We start from the raw sequence: 14,813 nt of genomic DNA, 5'->3' as shown, positions 1-14,813 counted from the left end.
CCTGTCTCACTGTATGTATCTCTCTATCATCTCATAGCCTAGTGGTGATTAGCCAGTCTGCCCACGAGCCCAGCCAGCTGGAAATCTCTTTAATAAGTGAGCGTAGGACTGCAGTCCTCCATACACATCCCTCCCTCCCTAGTCCTACCCATCTAATTCTCACCTCATTTTCCCCTCTTTCCCCTCATCCCTTTCTACCTGACCTCTCCTTATCTCTTTTCACTATAGGTTCATTGTTTTCTCTTTTAGAGTATACTGGCAAAATGCCTTGGCATTTATCTCATCATGTCTTAATTGATGTTCTCGCGCACCTTCACTGTCACCAACATGGTGTCACACAGTAGCTCCGTAGTACTACAGCATCTGTGTTCCCTGATTAATTTAGACCCTCGCAGCTCAGTTGCTATGGCAATGACAACATGAGAGATTAGGTCCATCATTCAATCAAATGTGTTATTTCTAGAGTAGTGCAGAGGGGGTTGGGATCCGGCGCAATTTCCTGATTGGTCTGATTTCCTGATTTAGAGCAAAGATTGGGATTTCGATTAATCAATTGATTGCCCTCAGCAGCTGGCCCCTAATCAATGTTTGGGAATTGTGTCATGGACATCACCACTGGTATGCTGTCAATACAGCATGGGGTTATAGTCTGGCATGTAGACACTAATCTGATTACCCACGAGCACCTCAGTATAGAAAATAAATGATCCATTTTATCTCTGAAGGCTTCATTCCGCTGACACACATGGCTTAGCACACTACTTTGTTTGGCTGTTTGTGTTTCTGCGGGTGCATTGTACACAGCGTATGTGAGAGACTGTGCAGTGGATCGGTGCGTTGGTTACATCTTTATTGTACAGCAATGTAAAAAGAGCTTGCAATTACTTACTGCAGTTTCATTAGTATATTTAATATTTCCTCCCATCTCTTACACACAAACATGGATTCATCAGTTTCAAGTGGGAATGTCAGGAAATGATTGTACACCATAAATAACAAATTATATCTTACTCTAAAATATGTGTAGTTCATGCATGTTTGTCTGTTTTGCTGCGTGTCCTGATGTAACACTGTAAATACTCTCTTACAGTAGCTCTGTGAATTGTATACCAAAGCCACCTTGACTAATGCTGACATTTAGTCAATCTCTTTGAGGAGATGAAAGAGGCCGTATCTGTCAGAGAGCCCTGACGTAGATTTCTCCTCCAGGGGATTATGTAGACGCTTCTAGATGACCTACTGCCGTTTCTCTGAATTTATTATGATGCCCTAAAATGTATTTAAAGAGCTGTCAATTCTGACAAACTGCTCAATAAAGTCTAAGCATTTTACGCAAAAAATATATGCAAAAACGATCATTTTAAAAGCCTCTTATATTCAATGAAGGGCCATTTAATATAGACCACATGGAAAATTCAATCAATCAGATGTTTTGTATAAATAAAGACTTTGACATTTCCCTCTGTGGACCCTCTGTGACTTCTAGGGAAGATTTTAACCCACGTCACCTCTACATTTCTCCAGGTTTTCACCATCATTGTAAAGCCCTAGTTATTTTGAGTATGATTATTTAGTTCATGTGATTAGTGATTCATTTACATCTGTCCCTCATTTTAAGGTCAGGCCTGTTATGTGAACTGAACTCGTTTGAATATGGTGAAACTATTCCTTAATTTAATTTTTTTTTAAATAAACATTGAACATCTAATAGTAAAATCATAATGTAAAAGCAGGTGAGCTGGTTCTACTATTTTTGGCCATTTTCTGGTGTTTTGTGGTGGAAAACTGAGCAGGTCGAGCATAACGTCAAATCTGTTACCCATAGACAACAGGCTAGAATGTGAAGGGAAAAAATGGTGGACCTTGCATTCAATTAACAATCCCTGTTGCACACAACAAGCTTCCATTACCCCTGTCACAATGGGATTCATGGCTGATTTAAGATGAAATCATCAACCCTGTTACGGAAATCCTGTTACTTTATTTGGCACTTAATAGGCACTTACCAGTATACAGTGGGGCAAAAAATTATTTAGTCAGCCACCAATTGTGCAAATTCTCCCACTTAAGAAGATGAGAGAGGCCTGTAATTTTCATCATAGGTACACTTCAACTATGACAGACAAAATTAGAAAAAAAATCCAGAAAATCACATTGTAGGATTTTTAATGAATTTATTTGCAAATTATGGTGGAAAATAAGTTTTTGGTCTCAATACTTTGTTATATACCCTTTGTTGGCAATGACAGAGGTCAAACGTTTTCTGTAAGTCTTCACAAGGTTTTCACACACTGTTGCTAGTATTTTGGCCCATTCCTCCATGCATATCTCCTCTAGAGCAGTGATGTTTTGGGGCTGTTGCTGGGCAACACGGACTTTCAACTCCTTCCAAAGATTTTCTATGGGGTTGAGATCTGGAGACTGGCTAGGCCACTCCAGGACCTTGAAATGCTTCTTACGAAGCCACTCCTTCGTTGCCTGGGCGGTGTGTTTGGGATCATTGTCATGCTGAAAGACCCAGCCACGTTTCATCTTCAATGCCCTTGCTGATGGAAGGAGGTTTTCACTCAAAATCTCATGATACATGACCCCATTCATTTTTTCCTTTACATGGATCAGTTGTCCTGGTCCCTTTGCAGAAAAACCGCCCCAAAGCATGATGTTTCCACCCCCATGCTTCATAGTAGGTATGGTGTTCTGTGGATGCAACTCAGCATTCTTTGTCCTCCAAACACGACGAGTTGAGTTTTTACCAAAAAGTTCCATATGACATTCTCCCAATCTTCTTCTGGATCATCCAAATGCTCTCTAGCAAACTTCAGACGGGCCTGGACATGTACTGGCTTAAGCAGGGGGACACGTCTGGCACTGCAGGATTTGAGTCCCTGGCGGCGTAGTGTGTTACTGATGGCAGGGCTTTGTTACTTTGGTCCCAGCTCTCTGCAGGTCATTCACTAGGTCCCCCCATGTGGTTCTGGGATTTTTGCTCACCGTTCTTGTGATCATTTTGACCCCACAGGGTGAGTGATCTTATATGTCTTCCATTTCCTAATAATTGCTCCCACAGTTGATTTCTTCAAACCAAGCGGCTTACATATTGCAGATTCAGTCTTCCCAGCCTGGTGCAGGTCTACAATTTTGTTTCAGGTGTCCTTTGACAGCTCTTTGGTCTTCGCCATAGTGGAGTTTGGAGTGTGACTGTTTGAGGTTGTGGACAGGTGTCTTTTATACTGATAACAAGTTCAAACAGGTGCCATTAATACAGGTAACGAGTGGAGGACAGAGGAGCCTCTTAAAGAAGTTGTTACAGGTCTGCGAGAGCCAGAAATCTTGCTTGTTTGTTGGTGACCAAATACTTATTTTCCACCATAATTTGCAAATAAATGAATAAAAAATCCTACAATGTGATTTTCTTGAAAATAAATTCTCATTTTGTCTGTCATAATTTAAGTGTACCTATGATGAATATTACATTTGCCCCACTGTATATATTTTGATATTTAACCTCTTGAGATGGGAAAACATGTTTTTTATGAAGTTGAACATGTGCTCTTTATGACAAAATGTTACAATTAGGTTAAATTACATATCTCAAAAATCACCAAATTGGCAGAACGATCTAGCAGATGATCCAAGTTATAGCTTACTGGCCAAAGATCAGAACCCATTTCTAAGTTGTTGAATGTGTCATTTCTGAGAATCCATTAAAGAGCAATTGATTGCCTGTGTGTTTGATCACTTATCTTTGCCTTATAGCTTTTACCATTTCAAGACCCCCGTCAGACACACAATTTATCCCCCGTCTCCCTTTCTCTACAGGACTGTTACTGCGCTGTTCTCGATCACCATCATCATGGAGCCAGTTTGCACAATGGGAACACATCATGGCTGTGATGGTTACTACTACCCCTGATGCTTGAGAAGTCACCACCATGGAGATGGACAGCTACACCCAGACCCCAGCCCCGAGCGACTGGGCTGGGACGGTGGTAAGTGTGGGGGCCCTGGAGGAGGTCTCGTGGGAAAGTGTCTCCTCCAGCACAGGCTGGTACATGCCCTACCCCCTGGGCTTCCAGGTGTCACTGACCGCCTTCCTCATGCTAGAGCTGGTGCTAGGCTTCAGCAGCAACTTGACCGTGCTGGTGCTCTACTGCTCTCAGTCCAACCTGGTCGACTCAGTCAGCAACATGGTCACGGTCAACCTGCATGTGCTGGACGTGATGTTGTGCGTGCTGTGTCTGCCTCTGACCCTGGTGGTGGTGCTTCTGCCCCCAGGGCCCAACCTGGCCCTGCTCTGCTGCTTCCACGAGGCCTGTGTCACCTTCGCCTCCATCGGCACCGCCATCAATGTGCTGGTCATCAGCGTGGACCGCTATGACATCTCTGTCCGACCCGCCAACCGGTTGCTCACCCCGCAGAGGGCGGGGCTACTGCTGGCTGCCGTCTGGGCCACGTCTCTGGCCGTCTTCTTCATCCCCTTTCTGGAGGTGGAGTTTCTCACCGGAGGGGCGGAGAGTAGACAGCACAGCTCCACCTCCTCCCCCGACACCCCCCTGGCACTAGTGTGGCGTAACCGGACGCTGCTTTGTGTGGGTGGACAGGGCTACCACACAGGCCTGGCCATGTACTACCACCTGCTGCTGCAGGTGCCCATCTTCTTTATCACAGTGGCAGTCATGCTGTTCACATACTCACGGATCCTGCGGGCCTTGAACATTCGCATCGGCTCCCATATTAAAAAGAGCCAGCGCTTCAGGGCACCCTCCTGCAGGGGGCGACGTAAAAGACAGAAGCAGAAGGCAGGGCTGGGAGTGATAGAGGGAGGAGAGCGTTGTACAGACACAACCAAGCACCTATCTCACCCTCCACTCATCCCATCCCCCACAGCCACCTCCCCCCCAGCCCTGTGCTCAGCCCCTCTGGTTAGCTCAGAAGGCGCTGCTGCTGCTGCCCCTGCACCTGCTGCCCCTGTCACCAGTCCCACTGTTCAGGCATCTGTGTCGGCCATCATTGCCTTGCGGCGGGCTGTGAGGCGTCACCGGGACCGGCGGGAGCGCCAGCGGCGCGTCTTCAGGATGTCACTCCTCATCGTCTCCACATTCCTAGGTTGCTGGGCTCCTCTGTCCGTGGCCAACGTGTTGATCCTGGGCCTGGGCCCCAGTGACACCCTGGTCAGCCTGCGCCTCTGGTTCCTGGCCCTGGCCTATGGCACCACCATCTCCCACCCACTGCTCTATGCCTTCACCAGGCAGAAGCTGCGGCTTGCCCTCAGAGCCAAGGTGAAGAAGAGGGTGGTGTCACTACTGCAGGTGGACCCCTCGCCAGGAGAGACCGTCACACACAACTCCTGGGTGGAGCCAAGGAAGGGACGACAGTTACAGCTGGAGGGCAGCGAAACCATTGACCGTTGCCTGGTAGAGCCCCTGAAGAATAGCACACACTAGCTGCACCCCCCCCCCCCAGGTGCAGGACCAGTATATCACTGAATGCAAACACTAAGATACTTATGTAACTTATTTACAGTAGCCTATATGAGTGTCTGTTTGGCCAGCAGAGGATCAGAATTCCACCCACTCAAGCATTGGAAGGCAGCTTCTAAGACAACACAAAAACATTGGCACCCATGTAGATACACAAATACATATTATTTTGGATCTGCTAAATACAGATGTAGGACCTTAATTGAAGCCAGTTCACTACAAAAGGAAAATAATCCTGCATCACCAATTAATGGACATTTTTTATATGGTTTGTTAAAAATTGTTTAGGGTAAATCAAGTCTGACATTTTAAAGTGGAAATGATAAAATATAGATGCCTTTTTAAAACGGAATGCACAGCAAGATTGCATTTCCTGCTGTGCAGGAAAATTGTCAGCAACAAAAGAGTGATCAAATGAAGATCCTACATCTGTATTACACATGCCTTAAATATTTTAAGAATGGGTTTAAATGTGTCATTGATTCTGAACAAGAAGATGTATATATCCTACTGATATAATACAAGATGGAACTATGTACATAGTGTACACTATTATCTATTCATATATACAGTGACTTCAGAAAGTATTCAGACCCCTTGACTTATTCAATATTTTGTTGAGTTACAGATGAAATTCAAATTGGGTTGAATAGAGTTTTGGGCTCACCCATCTACACACAATACCCCATAATGACAAAGTGAAAACATGTTTTTAGAAATGTTAACAAATGTATTTAAAAAATAAGTATTCACACCCCTGAGTCTATACATGCTAGAATCACCTTTAGCCGCGATTACAGATGTCATTCTTTCTGGGTAAATCTCTAATAGTAAATCTCACCATAATTTGCAAATAAATAAATTAAAAATCCTACAATGTGATTTTCTGGATTTTTTAAACTCATTTTGTCTGTCATAGTTGAAGTGTACCTATGATGAAAATTACAAGCCTCATCTTTTTAAGTGGGAGAACTTGCACAATTGGTGGCTGACTAAATACTTTTTTGCCCAACTGTATGTGACTTATGCACATTTCTACTCCTTAACTTATTTGTTGTTTACTCCATGTATAACTCTGTGTTGTCTGTTCACGCTGCTTTGCTTTATCTTGGCCAGGTCGCTGTTGCAAAGGAGAACTTGTTCTCAACTAGCCTACCTGGTTAAATAAAGGTGAAATAAATCAAATAAATAAATATTTTTTATTAGGCTTTCCATAACAAAGGGGTTGAATATTTATTGACTCAAGATCTTTCACCATTTTTTATGAATTTGTAAAAAATTATAAAATCATAATTCCACTTTGACATTATGGGATATTGTGGGTATGCCATTGACACAAAATCTCAATTTAATTCATTTTAAATTCAGACTGTAACACAACAAAATGTGGAAGAAGACAAGGGGGCATGAATACTTTCTGAAGGCACTGTAAATAGAGAGAGGATGGGAGATACAGAGAGGTTAAAGATCTCCCTATGTAATAGACTGTTCCATTGGATAGTTTGTAACATGGGTCCAACACTTTACAAGTTGTGTTTATCTTTTTGTTCAATATAGGTTGACAGCGATTCTGATGCTAATAAATGTCTGTGTGCATAGAGAGAGAGAGAGAGAGAGAGAGAGAGAGAGAGAGAGAGAGAGAGAGAGAGAGAGAGAGAGAGAGAGAGAGAGAGAGAGAGAGAGAGAGAGAGAGAGAGAGAGAGAGAGATATGTAATATACAGTGTTGTGTTGGATAGTTTGTAGTAAATAGATGACAAACCATGTTTAATTGTTGACAGATAAACTTCCACAAAGCTCATAAATATGTCCACAAATCACTATTTGGCACTGAATTTGTAATCATGTATTGATATTTATCTGTTGTGATGTATTGTATATAAAATAGACATTGTAACTTATTCAATGTGATTTCCACCTTGTCGGTTGGTCCCCACATCATTTGGTCGTATTACAAAGAGTGATGTTGTTATAGTAGAGGACATCTGTCATGGCCATCTTGTCAACCCTTGTGTCAAACCAATTAAACACCTTTGTACCTGCAAAAGTCCCCAGAGCCGGGCGCAAATAAACAGGACCGTGTTTTTGTAATAATTTGCCTGTAGGAATAATTTGCCTGTAGGAAACACAGGTAGGTTTGTGTACTACTGGTATATTTAGGGTTAGTAAGCAAGCATTCTATGGTAAAGTCTACACCAGTTGTATTTGGTTCATGTGATAAATAAATATGCCGGTAGTAGATTTGATTTTAGCCTACATAGTTTTTTAAAATGTATTCGTTATTTGCGCATACTGGTAAAAAAATAAGATGAGAAAATAAAGGACTGAAAAAATAAGTTAAACATGTGTATGCCACAGGAGGTTGGTGGCGTTTTAATGGGGAGGACAGGCTCGTGGTAATGGCTGGAGTGGAATTAGTGGAATGGTATCAAATACATCAAACACATGACCATTCCATTTTCTCCCTTCCAGTCATTATATTATGAGCCATCCTTCCCTCAGCAGCCTCCACTGGTGTAGGCGAGGTAAAAACTAAACAGAACACTATTGGCTAATTGTTTGATTTCAGCACTGTACTGTTCTGTGGTGCACACACAGACCTTCAACTCCCAGTGGGACTGTGTCTTATAGACTTATCATCATAAAACCTGAGACAAATGTGATGGATTTATGCTACTGAATGTTCATACCTGCTTTATATACACACATGCATCACATGTATTCATTGTATAAATTCCCATTGTGTTCTTTTCTTATATCTAAATATATAGAGAGAAGACAATTAAAATATCAATAAATATGACTATTGTATTGGGGCTTGTGTTTGCAGTCAATCACCTTTAATCTGGCTTCTATTTTTCTGTGTTCTTGTTGTCATCTATAGGTTTTTCAATAACAGGCACATTTTCCATGAATAAAGATGAGTACCACACAGTGCTACATGAATACAGCCACTTTAGAATACATGGTTTAAAATTGCTTGGAATTGAAGCCTGGGGAGCTACAGTGCTTCATGAAAGCCTTTCCTTCAGTAGAGAAATGTGTTAAGGGGAGGCCTGCTGTGAGGGCTGCAGCTGGAGGCAGATGAAGAAGAAGTTAACAACGTTATCATGCATGTCCACACACACTCATGTACACAGCCACACTCACTCACGTACACAGCCGTGTGTGTGTGTGTGTGTGTGTGTGTGTGTGTGTGTGTGTGTGTGTGTGTGTGTGTGTGTGTGCGTGCGTGCGTGCGTGCGTGCGTGCGTGCGTGCGTGCGTGCGTGCGTGTGCGTGCGTGTGTGTGTGTGTGTGTACAAATTATGGGTTCTCCGTTGCTATGAGCACACTATCTACAGTTTGAGTACAGGCAAAATAAGTTATATGTGTGGGCTGTAGCTGCAGGACATGCAAAGTACAGGAGCAATAGTTCAACAACCATCAACAGAGGGAGCTGCAGGCACTACTATCAGATTATAGATTTTTTTAAATGTTTATTTCACCTTTATTTAAATAGGCCATGGTGGTGAAGTAATTACAATATAGCAATTAAACACTGGAATGGTAGAATGTGCAGAAGATGAATGTGCAAGTAGAGATACTGGGGTGCAAAGGAGCAAGATAAATAAATAAATACAGTATGGGGATGAGATAGATTGGATGGGCTATTCACAGATGAGCTATGTACAGGTGCAGTGATCTGTGAGCTGCTCTGACAGTTGGTGCTTAAAGCTAGTGAGGGAGGTAAGAGTCTCTAGCTTTAGTGATTTTTGCAGTTTGTTCCAGTCACTGGCAGCAGAGAACTGAAGGAGAGGCGGCCAAAGGAAGAATTGGCTTTGGGGGTGACCAGTGAGATATACCTGCTGGAGCGCGAGCTACGGGTGGTTGCTGCTATGGTGATCAGTGAGCTGAGATAATGTGGGGCTTTACCTAGCAAAGACTTGTAGATGACCTGGAGCCAGTGGGTTTGGCAAGGAGTATGAAGCGAGGGCCAGCCAACGAGAGCGTACAGGTCGCAGTGGAGGGTAGTATATGGGGTGTATTTCATATTGTTGTTTTTTGGGGTGTATTTCATATTGTTGTTTTTGGTCAATATAGTATTTTGTTTACAATGTAACACAATGTAATACAATAATATTCAACATAAATTATACCAAACGTTTGCGGTACAGAAAGACAATTCTAAACCACCTTTGGTGACACGTCACATTACAATCTTTAGCCTTATGGCGACCTCTGCAGGTGTATCTGTCAAGTTGCACCGAAACTAACATATCCCACAAGGCATTGCAGTTGTTCAAAATGTCTGTTGGATTCGTTTATAGCATGTCTGCCGAAATAGCTCAGTTGGGAGAGCGTTAGACTGAAGATCTAAATGTCCCTGGTTCGATCCCGGGTTTCGGCAGGGACTTGAATGTCATTTTTTAATTTCAAGGAAAATACACGCTCGTATTTTTGAAAAAACACGAAAGAAATTATACATCAGTCGGATAGTAGCCTATGACATCTAATGGATAGTAAATCAATTGCAGTAGCCTAACTGTAAAGGTAGGCTATTAGTGATGAAATTGTAGCCTTCCTACGTATGTAGCAATCCACACGATGCGAAGATACGTTTACTATTGTGTTTAAAATTTAAAACCACTGAACTGGCATAATATAAATATATAGTGGGACTTTCATTTGTTTTTCAACAGGACAATGACCCAACACATGTCCAGGCTGTGTAAGGTCTATTTTACCAAGGAGAGTGGTGGTGTGCTGCATCAGATGACCGGGCCTTCACAATCCCCCGACCTCAACCCAAGAGATGGTTTGGGATGAGTCGGACCGCAGAGTGAATGAAACGCAGCCAACAAGTGAATGAATAAGTGATCTAAAACTTTTAACCGGTAGAGTATATTTTTTTATTTCAGAAAAAGGATGTGCTTATTTCAGAGTGCTAGACATGTCAAAACAGAGAAGCAGTTTTAACAGCATGATTACCTTTGTTGTAACTTCAGGTTTCAAAAATAAAACAGGGAAGGCAGGGATCTCACCATTGTTGCACTGGCAAGGTCATAAGATAGGCAGTAGTAAAATATTATTTGAGTTTATTAGCTGTTAATAAGCTCTGAACCTATTGCATTGACACATTGTGATGATAGGGTTGTTCAGTGATAACTCATCCGCTCAGACACTGCATGGCATGGAGGGTCAATGTGTTCCTCCCTTTCCTCTCCTAACTTGTGTCACTTTACTTGATACAAGTGTTTCTTAGCTAGTAATATATGCACATCAGTTCCATAGTTCCCTGTTTGTAGGCTTCTGTAGTGCAGTGGTGGAAAAAGTACTCAATTGTCATACTTGAATAAAAGTAGAGATGCCTTAATAGAAAATTACTCAAGTAAATGCTCAAGCTGTAACTCTGTATGTCAGCTTATCACATGTGACTGAATAACTGGACCCTCCTCCTGTGTAAACTTCCATTTTATCCAGAAGTCTGAGTCACACCTTGGCAGTAAGTCCCCTCTTCTCCATGGAGAACGTCTTGTGATTGATCCCAACGTTGTGCAGGGTTGTAGAGCCAAACTGCTGAGCCAAATATACTCTGAGGCAACAAAGAAGGAAGCCACACTCATCCTGAGGGTCTGGAGAACCACCTGTCTGCGGGCCTTGGAATGTCAGTCGCCAATGGAGAAACAGAGGCCAACTTCCACTTGAGGTGGAAGAGATTCTAGCCTCTGTGAATGATCAACTGGCCCAGCGCTCTGACTGGTCGAGCACAAAGATGATCATTCAGTACAATGTCTCCCCTAAGAGCCAAATGGTGTCCAGAGACATTGCCTGCTTGATTGTGAGATGATGTAGCTCTTTCCCAGTGTGTACTCTCAATGGTACCCTGTGAGACCTGGTGACTGTGGAGAGTACTGCAGAGTTTAAGAACACAAAGCTGTGAACTACTGGACCATAATGTCCACTGGAACTATGCCTAATTCCCTATTTCTGCACATCTTTTCAATTGACCCCGTCATGACTATGATCGATAAAGACATGACGACGCACTTTTGCTTTGCAAATCAGCTTTGGTTCATAGTCCAAAACGAGTTTGCCAAAGCTCCAAAGGGCAAAGCTCTGCTGAGAGCATTGAATATATTACCTGGCTGTGAAGAGAACCTGGGTAAGGTCGACTCTGATCTGAGAGATATGCTCTACTCTGGGTACATTTCAGCATTCCCTGCAAACCAACTTCATATTGATGCCTTCATGGAGGACAAGGAGCTGTGTTTTATAGTCTCCAGAATGGTTGTGGAAAGGTTGATAGGTCACTGAACCCCATCAGTGTTGTTCTCGGATCCCATTGTTGTTGGATCAGAGTTAATCAGCTACAGAGTAAGCTCTCTCTATGAATACAATGAAAGTTTTTTAGTCACTCAAATATGCTGTTTACAATGTGGACTTCAGCCTCATACTGTCATGTTTTGTGATTTATTATCTTGTCTTGTCCCTGTGCTTCCCATTCTATTCGTTTCCCTCTGCTGGTCTTATTAGGTTCTTTCCTCTTTCTATCCCTCTCTCTCCTCTCTCTATGAATAATCAATCATTTAGAAAGTTTTTTTCCCTGATTAGTCCCTATTTCTTCAAATATGCTGTTTACAATGTGGACTGTTTTCCTCAGATGCAGACTATTCAGCCTCATGCTGTTCACCTGCTGTTCAAGATCGAGTCTCCAGATCATTGACAAATGAGGACCTTTCAAGTGTGTCAACAAATCAATGTACAGAACATGGTCTGCAAAGAGTACAGTAGATTTGGAGGTGAATACAAATATGACTTCTTCCTATCTTTCAGGTGACAGTAAATTGCCCCAGAAATAAGGGAGGATTCCTCCGCCATGTTTGGAGAGCAGTGAAGCGACTCACCTGTGGCTGCTGCCGACATGCTAGAGCTTGACCAAGCCAGGACTAAAATACATAGCCTAGACAAGTAGTCATTGTTATATGATCATGTGCAAGCCCTACCTTTTCAAAATCAGTTATTTCATTATTAAAATCGTTATTGTATTGATATGAATAAATTGCTTATTCATTAGATCGACTTGTCCCTGTCATTCATTTCAGCTATCATGTTTTGATGTCCAACAGACCTATTCTGGTGTATAAATGAATCAACATTTCAAGCAAACATAGCCCTGTTTATAGCATTATCAGATATCCTTTGGTCTTAGACAGAGCCCTATGTATTATTTGGTATCAGAGGAGGCTGGTAGGAGGAGCAATAGGAGGAAGGGCTCATTCTAATTGCTGGAATGGAATCAATGGAACGGTATCAAACATGTGAACACCAGCCATTACAATGAGCCTGTCCTCCTATAACTCCTCCCACCAGCCTCCTCTGTTTGGTATTTACAGTAGGGCCATTAAAAGTGTTTTAAAAAACGATTTATATTGTCAAAAGGTTCCTCGATTGAACACAAGGTGGTGCTGTTATATAGTTTGACATTTATCCACCCTGGTCTTTGGCCTGGGCCCTGGCCTGTAGTATAGCTTCAAACTACTCTAATGATCAAAAATAAAAATAAGAAAATATAATACCTACAGCACTACAAAACATGTATAGAATGGTTCAGATATTCTCAATTGGTTAATTAATATAATTGGCTTATTGAATAATTTGTGTTAATGATTGGCATTGTTTATGTTTGAGATTTGGGTTATGATACAGAGTCATGTCAGGATAGCATTGTTGACAGTGCCACATAGGTAACCTACGACCCTATGTATCCACCTCAGAGAAAGTGTTTTCACCACCAACAGGGGTATGACAGACAGACAGGAATATTGGGCCTGGTCCAGTCCAGTTCACATAGGGATTCTGGTCCACTCATAATTAGTTTGTCTGTCCACCTGCCAGCAAGGTCAAGATTTGTAAGAACGTTGGTCGAAGAGAGCAGGCCCAGGATTTCGGAGTACAAAACAGGTCAGGGATTTGCGTCATCTCCATTGAAACACGAGTGAATGGTGCACTCCCTCTCTACCTCTCAGTGGCAGTGTTCTAAACAGCAGTGCATTCTAAATGAATGGAGCAAGAGTGTTTTAGAGCGAGAGAGCGGAGAGAGTGAGGCGGGAGATTGACAGGGTCAGAGTGAGGCGCACAATTTTCTGGGTACTGCTAGGCAATGACAACTATGTAGAGGAAGAGGTTGATAGTGTGTGTGTGTGTGTGTCTGTGTGTGGTATATATATATGTGTGTGTGTGTGTGTGTGTGTGTGTGTGTGTGTGTGTGTGTGTGTGTGTGTGTGTGTGTGTGTGTGTGTGTGTGTGTGTGTGTGTGTGTGTGTGTGTGTGTGTGTGTGTGTGTGTGTGTGTGTGTGTGTGTGTGTGTGTGTGTGTGTGTGTGTGTGTGTGTGTGTGTGTGTGTGTGTGTGTGTGTGTGTATATATATATATATGTGTGTGTCTGTGTGTGTGTATATATATATGTGTGTATATGTGTGTGTGTGTGTGTGTGTGTGTGTGTGTGTGTGTGTGTGTGTGTGTGTGTGTGTGTGTGTGTGTGTGTGTGTGTGTGTGTGTGTGTGTGTGTGTGTGTGTGTGTGTGTGTGTGTGTGTGTGTGTGTGTGTGTGTGTGTGTGTGTGTGTGTGTGTGTGTGTGTGTGTGTGTGTGTGTGTGTGTGTGTGTGTGTGTGTGTGAGATCATCAGAACACTCTGTTCATTCCACGGCCTCTCATTTTCATCCCTTCCCACACAATGTCAGATAATATGTTACCGTATATATGTATCATCTCAACAAATGTATTCACGTGTTACTAGGTTATTTGTGGCAAGGTGTGATTATGCAAGACGCTGCTAAACAAGGCAGCTACTGAACGTTTCTTTAAGCAACAGTCCTCTCTCACTCTCATTCGTTTGTTCTCCATGCCTACCAGCTGTGTGTGACTTGGAAAGTCTAGCAGACAGTCCAAGTCTCTTTGTTTAGGCAGCTCCTCAAAAGGAAACTGCCTGAACATGCCAATCAAGCCACTTACTGATTCAATTTGGTAATAGAATGAAACATTAAGGCAGTGGGAGGAACATGAACTGTTTTTGCTCTAATGAATCCAACCTTCATTCAGTCCTGTTTCAAACCGCTCCCACAAGTATTCTGGTAAAGTTGTCATCAGTTGAAGGCTTGAATAACCTGAACAACAATGACTTCTACAGGCTCGGTAAACACCCTATGTCCTGTCCCTTAGTTCCTGGGCCTTTTTAAACAAGCACTGAGCCGGACAGACAGACTAACAGACACAGGAGGCAGTTACAGAAATACAGAGTGAGGGGTAGAGAGAGGGTGACAAGGCAAAAGAGTGAGAGTTGGTCACATAATAACTT

At 42.6% G+C, this 14,813-nt stretch overlaps 1 protein-coding gene, 1 long non-coding RNA gene and 1 other non-coding gene across 3 annotated transcripts in view; all 3 read left to right on the top strand.

Annotated features, from left to right (window-relative positions):
- LOC124004353 (G-protein coupled receptor 22-like) overlaps positions 1-6,598 on the top strand; it is a 30,203-nt gene extending 23,605 nt beyond the window's left edge. Inside the window, exons 2-3 of the mRNA XM_046313193.1 lie at positions 3,820-4,779; positions 4,936-6,598. Coding sequence (XP_046169149.1) covers positions 3,933-4,779; positions 4,936-5,444 — 1,356 coding nt within the window. The 5' untranslated portion in view covers positions 3,820-3,932 and the 3' untranslated portion in view covers positions 5,445-6,598. The remainder of the gene's footprint in view (positions 1-3,819; positions 4,780-4,935) is intronic.
- A 3,176-nt stretch (positions 6,599-9,774) lies between these two features.
- On the top strand, positions 9,775-12,535 carry LOC124004044. Its single transcript, XR_006833304.1, has 3 exons — positions 9,775-10,010; positions 10,160-10,354; positions 12,294-12,535. It is a non-coding gene; the product is annotated as an uncharacterized LOC124004044 (long non-coding RNA).
- On the top strand, positions 9,795-9,867 carry trnaf-gaa. Its single transcript has one exon. It is a non-coding gene; the product is annotated as a tRNA-Phe (tRNA).
- Positions 12,536-14,813: the final 2,278 nt, after the last annotated feature.

This window comes from Oncorhynchus gorbuscha, linkage group LG18 (assembly GCF_021184085.1).
Source record: "Oncorhynchus gorbuscha isolate QuinsamMale2020 ecotype Even-year linkage group LG18, OgorEven_v1.0, whole genome shotgun sequence".
In the NCBI taxonomy this organism is placed as follows: Eukaryota; Metazoa; Chordata; class Actinopteri; order Salmoniformes; family Salmonidae; genus Oncorhynchus; species Oncorhynchus gorbuscha.
This window is presented reverse-complemented; position numbering and strand designations above follow the sequence as displayed.